Below are 23209 nucleotides of genomic sequence, written 5' to 3'. Positions count from 1 at the left end.
GTAGGGTACGCAGAACCCTACCTACTGCCCTGTGGTCCTACATGATGCAGCTGGGAGAACCCTGTGGGAGTGTGGGGCAGCTGAGACTCCATGTGAACTCGTAGCAACTCTCTTTCCCCACATTATAGATGGGAGCTGAGGCTCACACAAGTTAAGACAGAGGTCAGAGTCCTCAATGTCACCAGAGGAATGGGTCTTTGAGCCCTAGTTCTGACCTGCTACTCAAGCAAGAACTCACCATGGCATCTGGAATCCACCTGTCTGCTGTGAAACCTTAAAGTCTGGATGGATAACAGCACTCCAATCTGCTTTTAGCTCCTTTCATCTTTCCTCACACCTGGCCCCATTCTCATAACCTTTTACCCTGTGTTCTCTTGTCTCTAGTATACCACATCTTCCCAAATGTAGAGGACTATACTGGAACTGGTTACTCAGACCACAGATGGGCGAAGCTCACCCTTCAGCCCCATTTCTTGGGTGAGGAAACTGGAGGCCCAAGGAATCATTTGCCTTTCATGTTTTTTGTGTATAGCCTACAGTGCATATCACAGCAGTGTGTCTGGGCTGGCATATGTTCCTTTGACAGTGAGGTCCTTGGACCCACCACAGTTCCTACATCTTGTGGTCATGTTCCATCTATCCTCCTTCTCTGTCGACAGCCTGTGGGAACTGGGTCCCTGTACTTGGGGATCAGCTCCTCCAGGAACTTGGGGTTTCAGGAGCTGGGACTGAGCAGATAGTTCCTGAGCCAGACTTGCAAGCTAGCTTGGGTCTAGCCAGTCACAGCCTGGCTCAGGGGAGTGCAAGGGGATGGAGAATGCCATGGCTGGGTTTATTCACTGCTGCCAAACCTCTGCCTCCCCTTGGCTATTGTTCTCTTGGGATACCAATAAGTAAGAAAATGGAATGTGTGACTTTGGGCAAATCCTTTAACCTTGCTGAGTCCCTGCAGGGCTTTTTGGAGAGAAGCCATGGAGGCATGTCTCCTAGAATATGGCTGAAAACACCTGTGGCTTTCATGTGCTACAGGCCAGGTGGGAGAGCAGAGCCAAGGGCTTGGAGTCTGAGGAAGGAGGCATCTGCTGCTGGCTCTGAGAAGGGTCCACCTGGCTGCTGGAATGCAACAGTGTGACTGTCAGTGGGCAGGGTACCCCAGAGTTCCTGAGACCAGGTTCCCAGTGGTGTGCTGAAGGCCAGCCTCTCTCCCTTACTGTCTGACCCAAAAATGGAATCAAAGACACAGAAGGTAGCAGGAGCACCCAATCAGCACTGTTGTGTCTTGCCAAATCATAAGACAAGAACAGGAATGACAGAGATGCTCCCTTTGAACCTTTCTGAACTGCCACTCTAGCACCAGTGAGATACTATGAGGCCAGCAGCAAGAGGAGCCCCTTGGGCCATCCTCAGGTCATGAAAAGCCCATTCAGTCCTTACCTTATCCTGGTGCTTACAAAAATACTGTGGTAGTGTAGGTCAGTGAACTGAATGGCATCACAGGTTTACAGGCCCCTAGTCTGACAGCCCACCCACTGGTCTTGGTCAAATGAGAATGTAAACAAGAAGTGCTGAGACCCCTCTACTTCCTGGCCCTAGGCCTGTGTTTATGTGGCACTTAAGCCAACTTTGGGTTCTTCACTGTCTGCTGTGAAAGCCCTGAAGCTTTTTGAAGTTGCCCTGCAGTTAATAAAATTAGTCGGCCCTCATTGTACCACCTTGGCTTGGGGAAAGATGGATCCTCTGCTGTCTCTGAGGCACTTAGCTTTTTAAATTAATATTATAACCTAAAGAAAGGAGGGTGCAGGGAGGAGATGCAGTAAAACGTCTTGTGAAAGGCCTTTTTGGTAATAGTTAGCACACCTGCCACCTCAGGGCTCTGGTTACCAGGAAACCCAGTGCCAGACCATGGGAAGGCCAACCAATAGGCAGTGTGTGTTTCAGCCTGAGACCAGCATTGGGTGTGTGAGACAGCTAGACCCAGGGTGGGTGGGCTGGCTCACTCTTTGCTGAGCACATCTGCCAATGACATGTCCACCTAAATGATGTACTTTTATCCCCAAAAAGCCAAGAGCCACCTTCTCTTGTCCATCTCTCCCTCCTTACTGCCATAGCATGTGTATATTTCCTGGGAACTTCCATGGCTCAGCATGAATACTATTTGGACAGAACCCCCAATCAGTCTGGTGAGGGAGACTGACAAGCCAGCTGTCAGTGATGAGCTAGAACTGCCATGATGAGACAGAACTACCAGACTCTTGGGGCGGGAGGGTCCTGTCATGGGGAAAACTGCCTGAAGGAAGGCCTGCCCAAGCTGAGCTGGAAAGAGGATGTGAAGGTCTGAGGGGTGGAGGGAAATGTGATAAAGGGACATGAGGAAATTTGGAATGTGGTAGATATGTTCAGTAGCTTGATTGTGGTGATAGTTTCATGAGTATGAACTTACCAAATTATATACTTTAAATATGTACATGCCATTGTATGTCAGTTGTGCCTTAATGAAGCTATTAAAAAAGGAAAGACCCCAGACAAGAGCAAGCATGACACATGTCCCAGCAACCATGTGAGGTGTGCATTTGGAATTTACTTCTGCATTCAGGGAGCATCCAGTAAGGGAACACACTGTGGATCAGAGAATCATGTTTCTGCCTTCATGGACGTTGTATCCTGGTTGGGAGCAATGAAGAGTAACACATAAAAATATGACATATGTCAAGCAATGCTTCACACTCTGAAGACAGAGACAGGCTAAAGAGTTGCAGAGGAATGGGGTGGGCTAAGTGACCCATAGCCTCTGGGGACACTGCAGGCATGAAGTCCTTAACTAGGACCCTTGCTGGACACTAGGAGCTGGCACAGAGATGGGGCACCCTGTCTCTGCCATGCATGGTTCACAGGCAGTGGGACAGAGGGGGCTGTAAACATCACCTTTCCTTAGGGCATGCATGAATCCCTTGAGGCAGAACCTTTGATTTGTTCTCAGCTACATTCCATGTACATGGCAGGCTCTCAGTGGAAGAAAGGCAGAATAGTACTGTGAATGTTCTCTGAGGTAACACCTGCCTCTGTTGCTTGTTTGATCCCACTAGTGCCTTTAGAAGGCAGTTTTCTGAGTAGGGTGGAAGCTCCTTGTGCAAACAGTGTTCTTTTTCATTTCTCAGCCAGCTGCAGTGCCAGGGAAGGTCTTATGTCTCAGTTAGCTTCCACTTCTCCAGCTTGGCATGAGTCAGCTGTGGTCTTGCTCTACTTTGCAAAGGCCCGGCAGACTTGAGTTTGCATTTCTGCTGTGCTTCTGACTTGGGTGGCTGCAGCCCATTTAGGTCTTGTTTCTGAGCTCAGCTCCACCCTCTCTGAAGTGGGAATGGAAACCCTTGTAGACAAAGGTGCTCTATGGGTCAGTGAGACCCCTAATGCCTTGGTGAGCATAGGCTGAGGGACTCTTAATATTGAGGGACTGAGGGGCTCTGAGGATTGGGGGCTGAGGGGCTCTGAGGATTAAGGGGTTCTGAAGGACTGATGGTCTGAGGGGCTCTGAGGATTGGGACTGAGGGACACTGAGGGTTGAGGGGCTGAAGGGCTTTGAAGGGTGCTTTGAAGGTTTAGGGCTGAGGGGCTCTGAGGATTGAGGGGTTGAGGGGCTATGAAGGGCCAAGGGGCACTAAGGATTGAGGGACTGTGAAGGACTGAAGGGCTCCTAGAGGCTAAAGGACTCTGGGGGATGAGGGGCTGAGAGGCTCTTTCTCTTCAACAGCAGAGGATGAGCTGAGGACAGGAAAGGGCAATGAGTGCCTTCACTCATGGGGAATGTGGACTGAGCCATTGGGTCTTGGACACCTATTGTACCTTTCTGGACTGCTGAATGTGAGTGGGTAGGCCCTGCCTCCCAGGGTGCTGGGGTCCTGGGATTTGGGAAAACTGGGAAAGCATTTGGGGCTGGTGATATCTGTTCTGACTCTGCTGTCCTTCAGGTCTAAGGAACCATCTGCATTCAGTTCACCCAGCAGCTGCAGTGGGAGCAGCAGTGATGACAAACAAGTCAGGGCTGGGAGGAAGGGCAGAGCCCACATTGGCCCCAGCCTGCAAGGGTTGCTCTGCTGGAGCCATGTCCAGAAGGATGAGGAGGAGTTCAGGTGTGGGAATGAAATTGGTGAATTATGAAGGGCTGTGCAAGTAGAAATGATTATTCTTATCATTATTTGCATCCAGTTCATCCATCACCTGGGAAAGGAGAAATGCGAGTACCTTTTATCTGGCTCTACAAATCAAATAGAATAGGATATGTTTTTCAAAAAGGTTTTTAGGGTAAATGGGATAACTTCTCCTTTTCATAATAATTCATCTGAGGCCCTTAGATGAATCTTGGGCAGAAGCAAGGTGTTTCTGAAGCTGAGCACAGCCCAGGTCACAGGGGTTCCCAGGATTTTCCAGAGGGAGCCCTATGGAGGCAGCAGATCCCACTATTGACAACACCTGTGGCCTCCATGCTATCGCCTGTGCCAGCACCTGCTTGAACCAGACCCCTTCTCCAGAAAGACCCCAAGCCTGTGCATGGGGCCTGGAGAACATTTCCTCATGTGGTCCTCATGTAGGACCCAGTGTGACAAAGGCCAGGTGAAGCATAGGCCCTGGTCCAAAGAGCAGCAAATTGCAGAAAGAAATTTTGTCAGCCCTGCTAAGGTCATCTAGGGACAGGTCTGGTCTTTAAAATGCATACATCTACACACACACACATCTCTTTTTTTTTACATAGAGGCTAAGCCATCTCTTTTTTTTTTACACAGAGGCTAAGCAGCTTTCTGGTGTGGGCCCTGGAAAGGAGCTGAGCAGGACAGGGAGGCCACCTGGTTGGGGTCTTCTTGCTATACCTCCTTCCCTGAAGGGAGTATGTGAGCTTTGAGTGGACTTAGCAGGGGGAAAGTAACACTTCAACTTTCCCACATTCAGTCCCTTGGGGAGAAGGTCCAATCAGCTCATGATGAAATTAGGGCTGTTCGTAGCTGACTTTTTCATACACAAGTATGTTCCTCCTCTCATTGCGGGCCTCCACCAAGAGACAAGGGGGTGTGACCTCTGCAGCAGAAGGCCTAGCATAAACACTTGGGAGCTGAGGGAGAGGGGACTTCAGCTGAGGTAGAGACAGGAGGGCATCACAGAGGAGGGGCAATGGGATTGTGGGATAAATGTAGGCCAGGCCATGAAGGGAGCCTCTCGGTAAAAATATGGTACATGTAGTAGGGAGGCTCTAGAGATCTGCTTTAAGAGGCTCTTCATGGGAGAGGAAATGAGAAAGAGGGTAAGGAGGGTTCTGGTAAGCCTGGATGCAGACTCAGGAGTAGGGAGGCTCTCAGCCTACAGTGTTCAGTAAAACTTTCATGAGGAGGGTGCCACTAGCTGTCATTAGGCTGGGGGGCAGGCAGGGTATGGTAGCCACACAGAGGTAAATGTAGTCAGGGTGGCTTTGGATTCTCAGCTACCTCTGCCCTATGAGCTCTATGACCTTGGACAGATAGCCTAACTCTGCTGAGCCTAGTTCCACATCTGTAAAATGGGGAAAGTGCCTCCCTCATGTTACTGCCATGGGGCTAAGTGTATTAATCCACATGAAGCATTCACAGCTACCTGACATACAGCCTGTCCTCTGTAGGTGTTGGTGGTGGTGGGTGGTGATGATCACAATGGGCCAGCCATCATGATGGTTTCAGTGCCTTCCATTATCCATAAGATGCACTGATCACCTGGGAGGGTGTGGTGGACCTTGGCTTTAGCCTTTATTGGTGCATACTGATTCTTTCTCTCTGGGGCTGGGTGTGTGGGAACAGGTAATAGACAACTACAGTGTGATCGGCCGCTCCCTATTCAAAAAGGAGACCAACATCCAGCAATTTGTGGGGCTCAAGGTGCAACTGTCCACTGGGGAGCTGGGGATCATTGACAGCTCCTTCGGCCAAAGTGGCAAGTTTAAGATCCACATCCCTGGTGAGTATGGTTATTTTCTCTTGCTCTCAGGTACTGGCAGGCCATGGACAAATGGCAGAGACAGTCCTCTGACAGTACCCCTTCGCTCAGGGTTCTAGGCCTATCTGTGCTGATGTGTAGAGCTCTATCCACTGTAGCCTCTGGTCCCACTAGTTTGTGGCTGGAAAACCAGTTTGCAATCTGGAGGAGGCCAGTGAGTCAGCATCTGGTTTGAGCCAGGGTCAAGGTCTGAATATGAGTTCTTATTTCACTGTGACAATGTGGGGTGACATTGGATATGTCACATGACTTCTCTGTGAAGTAGGGATAATAATACTGATCTGACAGGTGGTTTGGAGGGAGAGAATTGGTGATTGAGACCACTGCCTTGGTAAGCCAGTAGGATTTCCCAAAATGTGAGTTGCTTCCTTTTAAGACCAGCAGCCTCTGCTGAGCCTCTACTTGGTCTGAGTTGGGCCTTGTCCATGGTGGGGTTAAGGGTGTGTGTTTGCTACTGGAAATAGAGCTGTTGGATTTCTTTAACTCTGCCAGCCCTTCCGTCACTCTCTCACTTTTTCCACACCCATTTTCCTGACATCCTACTGTGTGCCAGACATAGTGCTGTGGTTATGGGAGGGAATAGGTATGGACACACAGGATAGACTGGAGAATCCTCAGGATAGACTGAGGAAAAATAAATTAGGGAGGGAATTGCTGAGTGTGCTGTCTGGATAGGGCAGTCAGAGAAGACCTCTCTGAAGAGGTCGCAGTGGAGTGGAGGCCTGACTGAAGGAAGAAGCCACATAAATACCTAAGGAAGAACATGCTACAGAGAGGGAAGGAGACAAGTGAGAAGACCATGAGGTAAGAATGAGCTTGGTGTGTGAGGACAGGACATTAAGCAGGAGTGGCATGAGTGTGGAGATGTGTGGGTAGTTTTTTGAGTAAACTCCCCAGATAGTGTGGTACTCTGACCTCAGCTAGGAAGTAGGATTCCTTGATCCCTAGCAATCACCAGGCAAAGCCAGCACCTCTACTCTCCCTAAAGCCTGGCTGGAGCCTTGCCTCTCAAATCCTTCCTAAAGCTTCTGGTCACCAGAGGCCTGCTTCTCTGCATACTTAGCTTTGCTGTTTGACTGTGCCCTGAGGCCTTGTCAAGGTGGGACTGAGCTTTATCACACTGTGGAGAGAATCCTTCTACACACCCTTGTGAGCCTATAGCCCTGACACTGAGTTTCAAGCACCTGTCCTACCCAATCCAGTGCTTAGCTGATCCAGTATTCATCTCAGCCAAACTGAGGCCCCCAGCATTCTGCTTTGGGCTCCAGGGCATCACACATAGGGAATGAGCCAAGCACTATCCAGGCCTCAGTGCCCAGGGCCCTGGGCCAGCACCTTTAGGAGCTCTCTGGGAAGGAAGGCAAGAGCAGAGCTGCCTGAAGGGAGGGGCTGCACCTCAGAGCACTTGCCTCTTCCCCAGGTTACTTGGGGCTCTGCTGATACAAACAGAGGGGAGGGCATATCTGTTTGATTCTTTTGAGGTAGATGAATCATGCTGACCTTTCCCTTAGCTCCCTTTCTTCTGGCACAAGGCAAACTCAGAGTTGGGGTATTCCTGGAACAGGACAAAACACAGAAGGGAGCTTGTTTGGGAGCCCTGGGTGCTGGGAGGGAGAAGAGGGAGGGGAGACATGGTGACACTGCTTCAGTCAACTCAAGTTTACATTCCTTTGTTAGGTCAATGTTGTCTATTTAATAGGTCTGCTTCCTGTTTGTGGCTTTTAAGCTTTTTATTAAATATAACTAACTGGTCAGATTCCTTCATCCCACCCACCCCCACTGCACACCCCCACCTCCTTCTTGTCTTTTCCTGCTGATTCCTCCCATAAAGAATTATTTTTGTCCTTTTTGAAGTGCCTTAATTGTGAAGGACTCCTCAGTAAACCCAAGCCATCCAGTGCCAGGTGGAGGAGGACAGACCATTGTGTCTGCAAGTTTGGAGTGCTGAGGTAGAAAAGCCTAGGGTTGTGCTGCTACACAGTTTAAGGTTCCCTGGAGAAGGGAGTGGTTCAGGGGGCCTGTCCCAGCCCTTGGCTCCTAGATGCAGCTGGATTCAAACACAGCTTACTGGCCTCCCTGCTGGCTCTTCAGGGTGACCCAGCTGGAGAAGGCAGACTGGAGAGCCCTCTGGGTATCCTTCCATTCACTCCCTGACCTCCAGGCTCAGAAGCTCTCTCCATCCTCTACCTCCATGTCAAGACCTTGGTGTCAAGACCAGGTGCTGGCAGGTCCAAGCAGGTGTTTAAGAGGCCAGGTGGTAGGTGATAGTGAGTGGTTAGGACTGGTCCAGCCAACACTTGCTATATGGGAATATAGGCCCAGGGATCAAATATTATCTGATTGAACTTCTATAAAAAACTTTCTGATTAAAAACTAATTTTTCTGAACCAAATAAAACATGCCTTTGCCTGGGTTTGACCCATAATGACTCCTGCCTGAATTTCAGGAAGGACACTTGGGCCTTGGATTCAGGAGTGGAAGCTGAAATGTAATATGCAAATAGCGTTTTATCTGCATATTACATTTCAGGAGCTGTACACACAGGCCTGAGAGACAAGAGTCCTGATACTTGCTTCCTGGCCCATTGCTTCCCCAGAAGATACTCTTGGAAATTAGAGTAGCTTGAAGGATAGTTCATTCTGACACCCAAGGAGGCTTCCCAGAAAGTCTTAGGGGACCTCAAGGTTGAAAAGCACCACATTTTATATAATTGTTCTCTTCAATGAAGTTGCCTCCATGAGGCTGGAAGGCTCTTTGAGATGACTTAGGACACTCTGGGTAACAGTGCTGGTAGAAAGTAGCTGGAGGACTTTGCCAGGCAGATAAAGTTTCTCCAAACAAACCTTACTCCTGCACATGTCATCATATCACTGTGCTTCCCGAATGCTGCTTCAGTGCTAGGTGCTTTATGTCAGAGCTGGGTCTTGTTATCTGTACCTCAAGGTGGGATCTAGGAAGCAGAGGAGTGGGTTCCTTGCTCACAATCTTTCTGGGTATGCAGCACCTGCCCTCCCCAGTCAGCCTCTAGAAAGCCATCAGGGCTTCAGAAAGCTCAGCACTGTACCAGGGGGCACACACATAGTTGGACACCCCCTTGCTGAGAAGCTGATAAGGCACAGTGACCTAGCCTGGGCTATATGGCTTATCCTGTCCAGCACTCCCACCCTCCATTCTGTGTCAGTGCCCTAGGCACTAGCTTCTACTATGAGAGGAGTAGGGGTGCCTGGATGGTGGGCTGGGACAATAGCTCCTGCCAACCCTGCACATCCCACTTGGAGAGGAAACAACCTCTTTCATAACATTCACCCAGAGAAGGGTCAAATGAGGATGAATGGAATTGTTGCTTTTGATAGCTATGAGTCACTGCTTATTGACTCTAGGTGTGATGGTGAAGATATGCACATAATATCATCTTCTGAAACACTGTCTATAACCCTAAAATGACCAGTAGGTTGTTATGTGTGTCTCGATAGAATGCAGCAAGCTTTTCAAGTGGCCCCAATTCATGGCAAGTGGTCCATCTCCCACAAGGTGCTCCAGGACCAGCCAATTGGGGGGGGGGGTCTCTGTATGGTCTGCATTAACACTCCAGTTAGGATGGCACAGTGCATACAGGGCTTGCAGCCTTGTCGCTGAAAAATTCTAGGCCCCAAGTACTATTGATGTGATAGGCATCACTGCCCCTCATTGGTGACTATGGCACAGAGCTGTGGGGTGACACTCACTTCAGAAAAGCCAGAGCAGCAGTGATTGAGACCCACAGCCACTGGGAGCCATAGCCATGGCCTCATCATATTCATGGGTCCTCCTGCTCCACCTGCTGAGAATTCACCTATGTGCCAGGAACTTGTGTGGTGTGGCTATATTCTTAATAGAAACCTGACAATGGATCCTGCTAATTTTCATTAAGGGTCATCAAATTTTCATGATCTTTAATAAGATTTTAATAATTACTAATCACAATTTAATGGACTCTAGACAGATGAGGAAAATAATCTGTAGAATTGCACTTCCATTTAAATCATGATACATTTAAAAATTTGTAATTCAATAAAGTTTCTTATTATTAAATAAAAGGAATTGTACTTCCAGTAATAACCCAGAAGGAACTTCTATATACTGCTTTTCAGGAACCAACACTCAAGAGCCATGACGGCAGTCAGAGAAGGGCCCTAGGAAGCTCTCAGAAAGGTTGGCTGTTACTTATAGCCCCAGCACTTGGAATATCCCCAGTTCACAGATGAGGAAACCATGGCTTGGAGGATAAACAGTGTAACTTGCTCATGTCCATATATAAGCATCAGAGATAGAATTTGAGTCCAAAACACTTGTCTGAGTCTCTCCCTCAGCCTTGGTTTCCCATGCACAGGATTGGTTATCTGGTTTGAAAGTACAGCTCTGTCACTTGGGCTGTTTGGGAGAAGGGAATTGTGTGGTCATTCTACTTGGCAGGCCCTTGAGCAGAGGGCCTGTGAGGTCACTGTTGATGGAACAGGGAAGCTGCCATGTGGTCCCTGGGAGAGTGGCTGGACATCAAGAGAGCCACCACCTACTCACCTCCAAAAAGGTGTTCTGAGGAGAGTCCCTAGGCCTCCTTGCTTCAGCTTCTGCCCCTTAAGCCCACGAACAAGGGGTTCAAGGCTCAGTTTACCATCCTGGTCATAGTCTGTCAAGACAATGAGAGTGGCTTTCCATGGAATCAGAAATGTTGCTTACACAAATGAGTAAGCGAAGTGGAACATCTTCAGTGGAACAGACTGGAATGAACAAATGGATGAACCCAGGCCTATGAGGGGCAAGAAGCCTGGTGCTTGGTATGCTGTGGGCCTTCCCAGAAATTCTTCTAACTCAGGCAGGCACCAGTGTCATTAGACTTATTTATCACAGCTCTCTCCTGATAACTGGCTTTGGGGGCTCTAGTTCTTTAAAGACAACTTTAAAGGAGAGGGCACCAGTCCATCTAACTAAGCAAACTCCAGTGCAGGACTAGGGATGCCAAAATCATTCTGATAGAGTCCTGCCCCAAGGTACCTCCCTTTAGGATACATGAAGGCACAGAGCATGGCAGGTTTCCATAGGGGCACATGGCCAGGAACAGGATAGGGAAAGTGGCCATCTTGAGGAAGAGTCTGGGCAAAATTCCCAAAGGATATGCTGTCCAAGCAGGGATTGGGAGAGAAGGGGAGAAGGACACATGTGGAGAAGGCTGGAATCAGATATGTGATGTTCTCTAGAACTCTATGGCCAGTGGGAAAGGCCATGGGATGAGGAGTGCAGGTCCAGCCCCAGCTGCCTGCACTGAGCTCCATTTTTTGTGCCTATACCATGGATGTGGGAATTCTCACTTTGTCCTCTCCTAGGGCCTCATTACTCTCACCCTTACCATTCTTTAGGCCCAGTCCAGATGCTCTCCTCCGTGGAGGTGCCTGGTGGCTCTCTCTGGCCCTGCAGCACTGCCTAGAGCAGTGCTGTGTGGGAAAGAGGCCTGGGCTGGGAAAGCAGGGAACACCTCTGTTTAATCCGCTTTGTCCAATTCTGCAGGAATAGAAATCGAGACCCTTGCTCACAGCTACACAACTAGTAAGAACCCAGCGTCTCTGTCTGCCTCTTCAGTCCCCAGGAGTATGGTGCAGCGGCCACCAGAAGCAAGGGACACAGGGGTGTTACCATCTAGTTCTACTGTCAGAGTCTTTTCAGCCCTCTTTCATAGGACTCAGATTGAGACAGTCCACTTCAGAGTCCTTGCAAAACAGTGGGTATACAGCATCACTTTTGTGTGCCAGGAGTCACAGAGGTGTCTCAAGACTCCATTTATCTGTCTTTCATCAGCTGTTTATTGGACCCTTATGGTGCCAGGGGAAATGGAGCCTCAGCCAGGGGAGAGAGCTTCTGAACCTTGGCTGTGGAAAGAGCACCCTGGGCCCTGCGTTGGCTTGAGCACTCAGCAGGGCAGCACCACCCCTTCTGCATCACTGTGCCTGGCATTGGTTTTGGAGGGTTGGCAGGCCAGGCCAGGGCTGACCTAGTTCCTTGGAGGGTCACCCAGCTCAACACAGGGATTGGCCTCCAGAGTCAAGCAGCCCATGCCCCTCACTCTGCAACAGCCCTTTTTGAGCTCAGCAGGTCATTTCCCACTCAGAGCTGTAGCCCCTCTGTGCTAACATGGGATGAGTAATTCTCATTTTCAGGGAGGGAGTTAGGCTTAGATCACATAATCATAAACCCCACCCACCATATCTTTCCTGGGGTAGGGGGTCTATAAATGGAGGCTAGGGTTGTGCATTGTTTTCACCCACCAGACACACATCCTCACCTGGCTTAGCATGTGTCCACTGAGGTTTATCCTGAGGTATCTCTCCTTGGTTTGTAGATGGTTGTCTTCTCCTTGTGTACTCACGTGGTCCTACCTGTTTGTGTGTACATGTGTATGTCTTAATCTCCTCTTCTTATAAGGACACTAATCCTACTGGATTAGGCTCACTCTAGTGATCTCATTTCACCTAATTACCTCTTGAAAGGTCCTGTCTTTCAAGACCAAGATTGACCGGGTCCAAATACAGTCACATCTGAGGTATAAGAGGTTAGGATTTCAACATAGGGATTTGAGAAGGGACATAATTCAGCCCCTAGCAGTTGAGAAGATGGATGGTCAGCAGACCATCTCTCAAGATTTATATTTTGGCAACGACATCAAGCCGTGCAGGGAATGTGTGAAGTGCCAGGAGAGTTTATAGTACAACCCTGACTGAGTCAGGGGAAAGAGAGGCTTCCCCAGGCATCAGTCTTGCACCCAGCCTTAGAGAATGAGTAGGAGCCCTGCAGGCAAAGGAGCAGTCTGAGCAGAGCTCTGAGGCAGAAAAGATCAACACCCATCAGGGACAGCTGGGCCCAGGGAGCCAGCAGATAATGGGGCCTCGGACTGACAGGAGCCACAACATGGGGTCTAGTAAGCTGAAGGAAGGTGTTTGTCCCTATCCCAAATGCAGAGAGGAGCTGTTGGAGAGCCTGTAACAGGCTTGTATACAAAGATGACTTGATCTACTTGATGTGTGCTGGTTCCTAGAAGCACAGCCCTTCCAGACAGGCAACTGGCTCAGACCACCCCATTCCAGTGGACAGCCACCATTCACTTCCAGGTGGATGTTGTTTGGGGCAGCAACATGGCCAGAGTGTGATCACATCTCCAGTTTTTCAAGAGAGACTGGGGAACTATTTTTACATGAAACCTTCCAGTTCTCAAATGTGGATTACTGGGCTTGGCCTGCTAATACCAGGTCCTTGACAGGCAGTCTCCTGCTCCTGCTATATCTTTGCACTTTCCTGAAAGGCACACTGAGGCTCTGAGGAGCTAGATGACTGGCCCAGTGGACCACAAAGGCCCAGGAGGAACTGAGCCTCTCTTGTGGACATCATTCAGCTGAGAGGCTTCTGGAAAATCCATCAAAGAGAATTAAAACTCATCGTGTTGTCAAAGGGAGGGCCCACAGGAGCCCTGAGATTGTGGGTGTTGGATTCCCATAAATAGGCCCTGGGACAAGGGCTCTTAGGCTACATGTTCTCTGTGGGGTTTGAAATGAAATTTGTTTTCTTTTCTTTAAAAATTTATTCTCTTGCACCCGCCCACCCATCCAGTTGTAACTGTATACTCAGTTTGAGCAACCTGTCCTTGGGATTTTATCTGAGTTCTTAGCTGGCTGCCAGGACCATATTGACTTTTATTGAAAGATGTTGGCAGGGCTGGGGGTGTACCCACTCAGCATTTTCTGCCTGCTGTGGGAGGTTGGAAACAGGGTATTTTCAAATAACTTGAGCTTCAGAGTCTGCCAGACATGAGGTGGAATCCTGGAAATTTTTTTAATCCTTACCCGAGGACATGTGTATTGATTTTAGATAGAGGAAATGAGGGGAGAGGGGAGAGAGAAACATCGATGTGAGAGAGGACCATTGATGGTTGCCTCCCATACACACCATGACTAGGGATTTTTTAAAGTATATTTTATTGATTATGCTATTACAGTTTTCCCAATTTTTCCCCTTCACCCCCCTCCACCCTGCACCCCCCAACCCTCCAGCATGCCCCTGCCTTAGTTCATGTCCATGGATTGTACCTATGAGTTCTTCGAGTCCTCTGTTTCCTATACCATTTTTATCTCTCACTGTCTATTTGATGCCTGCCAATTATGCTTCCTCTTCCCTGTACCTTTTTGTCCCTATTCCTGCCTGCCCCCTCCCCACTGAAATTCCTCCATGTGATGTTCATTTCTGTGATTCTGTTCCTGTTCTAGGTGTTTGCTTAGTTTTTGTTTTCATTGTTTTTCTTAAGGTTCATTTGTTGATAGTTGTGAGTTTGTTGTCATTTTACTGTTCATAGTTTTTGATCTTCTTCAATTTCTTAGATAAGTCCCTTTAACATTTCATATAACAAGGGCTTGGTGATGATGAACTCCTTTAACTTGACCTTATCTGGGAAGCACTTTATCTGCTCTTCCATTCTAAATGATAGCTTTGCTGGATAGAGTAATCTTGGATGCAGGTCCTTGCCTTTCGTGACTTGGAATACTTCTTCCCAGCCCCTTCTTGCCTGCAAGGTTTCTCTTGAGAAATCAGCTGACAGTCTTATGGGAGCTCTTTCCTTTCCTCTTGCTGCTTTTAAGATTCTCTCTTTCTTTAATCTTGGGTAACTTAATGATGATGTGTCTTGATGTGTTCCTCTTTTGGTCCAACTTCTTTGGGACTCTCTGAGCTTCCTAGACTTTCTGGAAGTCTATTTCCTTTACCAGATTGGGGAAGTTTTCCTTCATTTTTTGTGGAAATAAGTTTTCAATTTCTTGCTGTTGTTCTTCTCCTTCTGGCAGTCCTATAATTTAGATATTGGAATGTTTCAAGTTGTCCCAGAGGTTCCTAAGCTTCTCTTCATTTTTTTGAATTCTTGTATCTTCATTCTGTCCCAGTTGGATGTTTATTTCTTCCTTTTGTTCCAAATTGTTGATTTGAGTCCTGGTTTCTTTCATGTCACTGTTGGTTCCCTGAATATTTTGCTTTATTTCACTTTGAGTTTCCTTCATTTGTTCTTTCATTTTGAAATGAAAAATGAATTCAATCGACCAAGCTCAATCAGTTCTGTGAGCATTTTGATTACCAGGGCTTTGAACTCTCCATCAGATAGGTTGGCTGTCTCCTCATCGCTTAGTTCTCTTTCAGGAGTTCTGATCTGTTCTTCATTTGGGCCATATTTCTTTGTCTTGGTGCACCTGTTAAGTTGTAAGGGGGCGGGGCCTTTTATTCACCAGGGCAGCTGACCAAGGATTGTAACCACCATCTTTTGGTGTATGGGACAGTACTCCACCCAACTGAGCCACCCTCCAGGGCCTGGATAGAACATTAACCTTTGTGAGCCTTGGTTTTCCCATCTGTAAAATGGGTTGTTTTGAGGGTTTTTCCTCCCAACTTTTTTCTCTTTTTAACATTTTTTATTTTTTATATCCTTACATACAGAAAAGAAAAAAGTCTATTGAACCTTAGATTTCACAATTGTTAATACCTTGTCACATTTACTTAATCTGTCTATGCTAAACTATTGAAATGTTAGCTGTACAACTCAGTTATGCCTGCATGCTTCAACGTGTGCCCCCTAAAATCTAGGTCATTCTCCTCTTTGACCACCATACAATTATCACTTGAGGAATTTAACATCAACATGATATGGCCTAAGATACAGTCCATTTTCTGATTTCCCCAATTGTCCCAATAATGTCTTTTAAAACTTGTTTTCCTGGTGGAGGATTCATTGAAAAATCACACACCCTGCATTTGATTGTCACGTCTCCTCGTTTCATGATGTTGACATTTTTTTGGGTTCTACATGGGTTGTTTTCCAAACGTGCTCTTGGAATCTTTCTGGTGTTTCTCTATGACTAGGTTCTGTTGTACATGTGTAGAAGGAACCCCACCGGGGTGATCTTGTGTCCTTAGTCCATCACTTAGGATACATATGATGTCCATTTGCCCATTGTGGGTGATGTAGATTTGATCATTGGTTAAGGTGGTGGTTGGGAGGGTCAATAAGGAGATGGAGACAGCCCATGGGCCAAAGATAGCAGGTATGAAGGGAGTTCGGGGTATTAGTGCCTATATGTGAGGCCTCTGTGGCCTGTGCAGAGGAGGGCACTATGAGGTCCCTTTGGAAGTCATGGTTAAGACCCTGGTCTGGCAGCAGTGAGGTAGAGCTGGCTCTGTGGGGCCCTATTCAGGGCTGTCCATCCTCTCCCCAAAGTTCCATGGGGCTAAGTTAAGGCCTGTGGAGGAAGAAGCTACTGCTTCCCAAAGCCTTCAGTGTTCTCCCCACCCCAACTTTGCTCCAGTCAGGCCTAAACACAGAGAGAATTGGTTTCTGCCCCTGCTCAGGGAAACACCAGTCAGTTAGAGATAACTACAGAAGGTAACAAACGCTGTTAGCCCCCTATAGGCCATCTGGACAGGGAGGACGGAGTGATCATTCCCTTCCAGAGTAGAGTAGAACACAATAAGGCTTTAACTGGCCTTGAAGGTGAGAGGGTTTTCTCAGATAGAGAGAAAGGGGAGGAAAGGCATTCAGGACAGGGGAAACAATATTGTAACACTCAGAGGCTAGAAAGACTATGGCATATTTATTGCTTATTATAACATGTAAGACATTGTTCTAAATGATTTTTAAGTTACTAACCCATTTAGTTTTGTGTGTTTAAAATGGTGATTTTGGAACTGTTTCAAAGCAATGGAACTTTTTTCTAAACAAAGTCTTACATGAATCAACCATAGTTGAGCACCTGGGGAATCCTCCTCCTAATGTTCCTCTTCAATTCCAGTCCTCAGACCTGAGGCCCTGAACCCCATGATTGGTGTCTGGCTGACATTTTTCAGGTCAGAGTTTTTCAGCCTCTCCATAACTGACATTTGGGGCTGGCTTATTTGTTGTGGTGGGGGCTGTCCTGTGCATTGAAGGCTGGTTAGCAGCATGTCCAATCTCCTGCTCATTGGATGCCAGTAACAACCACCCTCCATACACCCTCTCCAATTGTGACAACAGAAGACTTCTCTAGACATTTTTCTGGAGGTCAAAATGGCCCCAGTTGAGAACCACCATTCTAAGTAGAGGCCGGAAGCTGTGATAGGTGGTATGAAGGGAGGGGAATAGTCAGAAAGCTCTTCCTTGAATGCCCAGAGACTGGGGTAGTAGACAGATGGAGAGCAGGTCAGGGGTTGGGTGGGTGGGCTGCAGTGACTCAGTGCCTATTGGGTAGAGCATAAGGAAGGGTGAGGAGGGGGCATCTCAGATAGCCTTCACCCCAGGTCTTCTCTTGCTGCCTCCTGACCAGCAGGGCAGGTCCCCAGGAGGCATCAGTTACAGCCCACTCAGTCTGAACTCCAGAACTGCTTTAGCATGGGGGTGCATGACACTGTGCCTAAAAACTTCATCCCTGAGGGCTTGTTTTCTGGGGTGTTCTCTGGGTACTGGGATGGCAGAAGGCCTCTGAGCTCTGAACCCAGAAGCCTTAAGGGGTAGGAGAGGCTTTTTTTCAGCTTGGTATATGCTGGGAATGCAGAACCATTATCTGGATTCATACAAGTTAAGTGGAACTTCTTTGGGAAATACCGTACCTCTCTTTGTGTAGAAATCTCTAAAACTTTCCATATTTTTACCAGTTTGTGATTTTAGGGAAAATTTGTATATTTCATATAATTTATGCTGCCTAAATAAAGTCACCAGAGTAAACTATCTGTTTTAACATTTCAGGAAGTAGTAAGTGAAATTTTTGAGATTGACTAAGTACTGTCTCTCCAGAAAGCCTTCAAGTATAGCAACTGACCAGCAGTCTTAAATATCTGAAGGAAAATCCTGAAAACCAGAAGCCACCCCACATCTTCTCACAGAACAATGTAGGTTTGGGCAGTTCTGCCAGCTCTTGTGTCTTAATAAAGATACCTGGTGCTCTGGACTGCGGGGGTCATGTGCCCCAAAACCCCAAAGCCTTCAAAGACACATACAAGGAACAAGAACCTCATGTGCATCAGCTCTCCCACACTTTGAATTCACCTCATTAACAGAAACATTTTACATGTGTTCATACAGCCTTGGTAGTTATAGTTATTAACAATGGGGCAAGTGGGCAGGATGCATATGGCTGGCCAAGGAAAATCTCTCCCTAGCCAAATGCTGGAGCTCAGGAGAGCCTGAGACAAGAAGGCAAGATTATGCACAGACTGGTTCAGCCATTGCTTCTTGCCAGACTCTGTCCTTGATGCCTTCCCTAAATTAAGTTATGTACTTCTTGCACTAGCCCTCTGAGTTGGGAACTATCTGTATATTAAATCACCTGCCCAGATCTTACCCTCTGACTCTGGGTCACACTGCACAGCAGCCCTCCTTGAAAGAGACTGTGGTTGGGATGAAAAAAGCTATGCATGCAGGCACCTAGAATTGTGCCTGGTGATATCAGGGCTCACCCAGGGTTTGCTGCTGCTGCTGCTCTAGTTTCTGCTCAATCCAGCCTCTGCGTTGTGCTCCTTCTGATCTGTCACACCTGCAGAGAAGGAGGTGAGGCAGTGATTATAACAATAATACTGGTCACTACACCAATAGGAGCCGTTATAGAACCAACCCAAGGTAGAGGATTTTGTAAATAGCACTTCATGTGGTCTCCACTGTACAGACGTCTCAGGCTCTGCACAGGTCACACAGCTGTGCAGTGGAGGAGAATATGAGTTTGGACTGCACTTTGTCTGAATGTAAAACCCCAGTGGAGTATAGAAGTCCAAGATACCTAGACTCAGGCAAGACAGGATGGTAGAGAGAACCTGGCACTCTGACATGTGGGTTCTAGGCTCATCTTGCTCTTGCCCTCATCCTACCTGGGGGCCTTTGCACCAGGCCACAGACCCAGCTAAGGTTAGGTGGCACTTAGAGAGCTTCAGGTGGCTACTGTCTTGCTTAGACAGCTCCTGTCTGTGGCTCACATGGGTTCCCAGCCCTTCACCAAGTGTGCTGCTGCTGCCTGCTAGTAAGTTGGGGATCATGGCTTCTAGCTGGCCCAGTGTTCATTTATTTAGGGCTCAACAGTCAGGGTCACTGCCTATACATCCCCAGGGAGCTCTTCTGGTAGAGCAGTCTGTCTGACTACTGACTGTCCATTCAGCTGGGTGAGGAGTAACCAGAAATATGCAGTTGTCGTGTGTTTATCTTAAACCACTGTCACTCATTATAAAAGTTGCATGGTTACATTAGAGAGAAAGCTTAGAAATCTGGGGGGGAAATGCCACAGTCTCCCCAATGCTGTGACATTGCAGAGGACTTTTGATCACACCTCCTTCTAGGACTTTTTGAGATGTCACTTCGTAGGTGCAAAAAGAGATCAGGGTCAGGAGAGAGAGTTTAAATCTGCCTCCTTCATTAATAGCTATGATTCTTGGAGCAGCCACTCTGCCTCTCTTGGCTTCAGTCTGGTCTGTAGGAGAGACCAATGCTTGCTCTTCAAAAGGTGGTTGAGAGAACAGCCTGAAGCCATGTGTGAAAGTGCCTGGATCAGAGTCTGATGCAGAGAATACATTTAGTCAGTGACAACATTGTTTTAGTCTTAAAGACATGGCATACTATCCAGCCAGCTCATGCTGTATCTTCCCTTGAAAAGGTGTCCAACATTTTGGTGTGCCTGGGCCACACTGGAAGAAGAGTTTTTTGTGTGCCACACATTAAATACACAAACACTAATGAAAACTGATGAGCCAAAAAAAAAAAGGCTTTAAGTAAATTTAAGATTTTGTGTTAGGCCACATTCATAGCCATCCTGGGTCACAGATTGGCAACCCTGCTAGAGTGACCTGACTCACACTGGGTCCTACTTATGGTCACACAGCTCACAAAATCATCTTTGAACTTTCATGTGTCTTTCTCATGCATCAGGCTTTGAATCTGAGCCATTCCATCTACTGATAGATGATACTTCCTCACCCTCACATAGATTCATATAGGAACTTGGGGAGACCCTACCACAGTGCCTGGTGGTATTAGGGGCTCAATAAATACACATTAATAAAGGTATGACAAACATTGGTCAAACAGTGTGAATTTCTTCAGTATTTGTGACCCAATGATCAGAGTTAGAAATAAAAAAATATTAATATAGGAAAAACAATTACAATTGTTTTTCATATATTCATAACTATAGTTATATAGTTATTATGTGCCATGCACTATTCTATATTTTACATATATCATTTAATTTTCACAACAAACCTGACAGAAGATGCTATCATAATTGCAGTTATTGACATTGCCATTTTACAACGGAGGAAACAAGCACAGAGAGGTAAAGGAACATGCCCAAAGTCACACAACTGTTGAACTCCAGTGCTGAGATTTGAACCCAAGCCATCTGGCTGCAGAGTCCTTGCTCTACTGCTCTGCTCCCCACCTCTACAGTTTATACTCTTGTCCATCTGCTCTGTATGTCCTGAGTTCAGGGCCCAACACAAATTCCAGAAGTTCCATTTTCAGCTTAACCCCACTACTGGGGTGGTTACAGGAATGCCCTGCCCTGGACCTCAGTTTTCCAGTATGAAAAAGGGGAGCATTCCTTTCCTTCATGGTTAAGATGAGTAAGAAAATGTTTATAAAGTGTCTGGCTTCTTATAAATGTTCAGTAAGTATGAGTTTCTTTTCTTTTCTGTGCATGGAAGCTGTAGGCTGTCATTTGAAAATGAAGCACAGGGTATGACATGAAGTTTATGTCTATGTGTCTCTGGGGACTGATATATGTCCAGACTCTCAGATTACCTTTGCCAGCATCTGATTGTTGGGTAAGCATATACTTCTTCCAGTCTTCAAAGCTCCTGATTTACTAGTCCCTGGCCTATAATCCCCTCACTGTGGGCACAGACCCACTCATCATGGGGTCTGCCATGACCGTTCCCTCTAGTCTGGAGCAGAGTTCAGGCTCATTATCATAATATTTAGCTCCTTCCCACTCAGCCATCTACCTGCCTGGTCTGCAGCTCCTGCCCTCTCTGGCCCTCTGGCCCACATACTGCCCTTCAGCCCTGCATGGGTCTGCAGCAGCTGCTCTTCCATCTGCTGCCTGTGATGGATCCTCTGGGTTCTGCTCAGATGCCACCTCCAGTCCTCTGTCCCCACTTGCCTCCTGCAGGGCCATATGTGTGAGCATGTCCCTATGATGCTCTGGACCATCACCCTGCACTAAACCAGGTGGGATTGAGGAATAGACTACTGAAGCCTTAATTCTTTCAACCCATGTAACTGAAGAAGTCCATTAGTGATGCTGTGTTCAGGCATAGCCTAACTCTTAGAGTGGAGGACTTTAGCCAGTGTACTCCAGTTTCAGCCCTTTCTCCAGTGTCTGCCCCTACCCAGACTCCATCATGGATGCTCTTCCTAGCTGCAAACCTAGGTGAGAAGGAATCTGTCTCCCAGTAGTCCCAGTAGCCAGTGACCCATGCCCATCTCCAGACCAAGGCTTGGGGCACACACAGGGCAGCCCGGCTCGTGGCTGCTCCTAGATCCAAAGGTGACCCCTGCTTCATCCTCTGTTGCCCAAGGAAAGCCAGGGGCTATTGCAAGAAGTAGCAGAAATACAGATGCTTGCTGCTAGCAGATGTGCCCAGTGATTATGCCAGGCTTTTCTCACTGCTGGAGTGGTCTTCCCTTCACCCCTGACTTTGCTCAGCCTCAAGAGAGTGGGAGGTACCTTCTGCAGGGCCCCTTAGCATCATGGGCCAACCTCTTTTCCTGAAACCACGATTGCTGTGGTCTCTAACCTATCTCCCTGGGAGTCTCCCTCTGTCCTCAGGGCCCCTCACAGGAGGCCCCATGGTGTACACATGGTGAGCTAGGAAAGACCCCTGTCCCTTTAGCTGTTACAAACCTTCCCTTTCCCCAGTCATGGTGATTGATCTGATGGCAAGGATAAAGTCATTCATTTTCATCAGCCCTGGCCCACTAACATGTGAAATCAAAAGCATTAATTAAGGATGTCAGAATTTGCCTATGGCCTGTCTAGGTCTCAGAAGTTTTAGCAGAGTAGGCAATAGTCATGATTCTGGGGAAATTTGAGAGAATCCCCCTTAGAAGCTGTAGCAAGAACAGGTTATTGTTCTGTTCCCAAGCATTTGGTGGGACCCTGACCCTGCAGGCTAATAGTTGTTCACTGTCACTTGGGGAAAGAAGGCTTCTACCTGTCTCAGTAGGACCACCTTCCTGCACAGGGGTCAAGGCCTGACACCAGGCAACTGCTTCCAAATGGATGTTTGACATGGTTTGAAAAAAATCACAAACTTTCTTAATAACCTAAAGTAATATAATCTCATTCAATGAAATTTGCATGTTAAAGAAAAATAAAAAGGGAAAAATGTTTTCTATAGTCCAATCATTAATATTTTCACTTCTATCTTTTCTCTGCAAAGTCTTTTTATGTAGCCTAGAGGTTATAATGTATACAATTTTATGTTTGATTCTTTCCAATTACTGTAATTGTACAATTTTGTCCTTCTTTTTTGTTTTATGCTGTAATCTTCAGGTGCAGTGTTAAGAGCTTGGGCTCTGGCCTCAGACAGAGCTACATTCAAACCTCAGCCCCACAACTTACCAGATCTGTAACCCTGGGTGAATGACTAGATCCTTCCAGGCCCTAGTTCCTCATCTTTAGGATGAGGATAAGGGTGTGCCCTTCACGGGGGCTGTGAGATCTAAATATGGAGTGAGATATAAAAGTACCTACCCACTAGCACAGTACCCACCATAGAGCTGGTGCCCATGAACCTGAGCTGTGTTGTAGTCATCCCCCTAGGCTGTACCATGGACATCCGTTGCACATTTAGGTGTTTTGACTTCTCTCTATCATAGATAACATTGCTGGGAACATTTTTGTGCATATAATTCTATCTAAATATTATCAAAAGTTGAATTGTCCTTTTTTCTTAATTGTATTTTTTATTACCATCTATCCTCACCCCTTCACAATCACCACACTGTTGTCCATGTCAATGAGTCCTTTTTCCTTTTTGCTTGATCTCTCCTTCTCCCTAACCCCCACCCCACTAGTTGTCAACCTGCTCATATTTATGGGTCTGTCTCTATTTCATTGGAAGTTTTTGGTCAATTTTTCTTCAGATAGGTTCTCGATCCCTTACTTGCTTGTTTCTCCTTCTGGTA

The 23209-nt window shown here is 47.2% G+C and overlaps 1 protein-coding gene across 4 annotated transcripts in view; it reads left to right on the top strand.

The window, feature by feature from the left end:
* EEFSEC (eukaryotic elongation factor, selenocysteine-tRNA specific) overlaps positions 1 to 23209 on the top strand; it is a 470949-nt gene that overhangs the window by 325444 nt on the left and 122296 nt on the right. For 3 of the 4 annotated variants that reach the window (XM_053670299.1, XM_037139648.2, XM_037139647.2), the window contains exon 6: positions 5814 to 5970. The exons of the other annotated variant lie outside the window; for it this stretch is intronic. In XM_053670299.1, coding sequence (XP_053526274.1) covers positions 5814 to 5970 — 157 coding nt within the window. The remainder of the gene's footprint in view (positions 1 to 5813; positions 5971 to 23209) is intronic. 4 annotated transcript variants of the gene reach the window in all.

The sequence above is a fragment of the Artibeus jamaicensis genome, unplaced genomic scaffold (assembly GCF_021234435.1).
Source record: "Artibeus jamaicensis isolate MK-2021 breed Jamaican fruit bat unplaced genomic scaffold, CSHL_Jam_final contig_558, whole genome shotgun sequence".
Classification (NCBI taxonomy): domain Eukaryota; kingdom Metazoa; phylum Chordata; class Mammalia; order Chiroptera; family Phyllostomidae; genus Artibeus; species Artibeus jamaicensis.
This window is presented reverse-complemented; position numbering and strand designations above follow the sequence as displayed.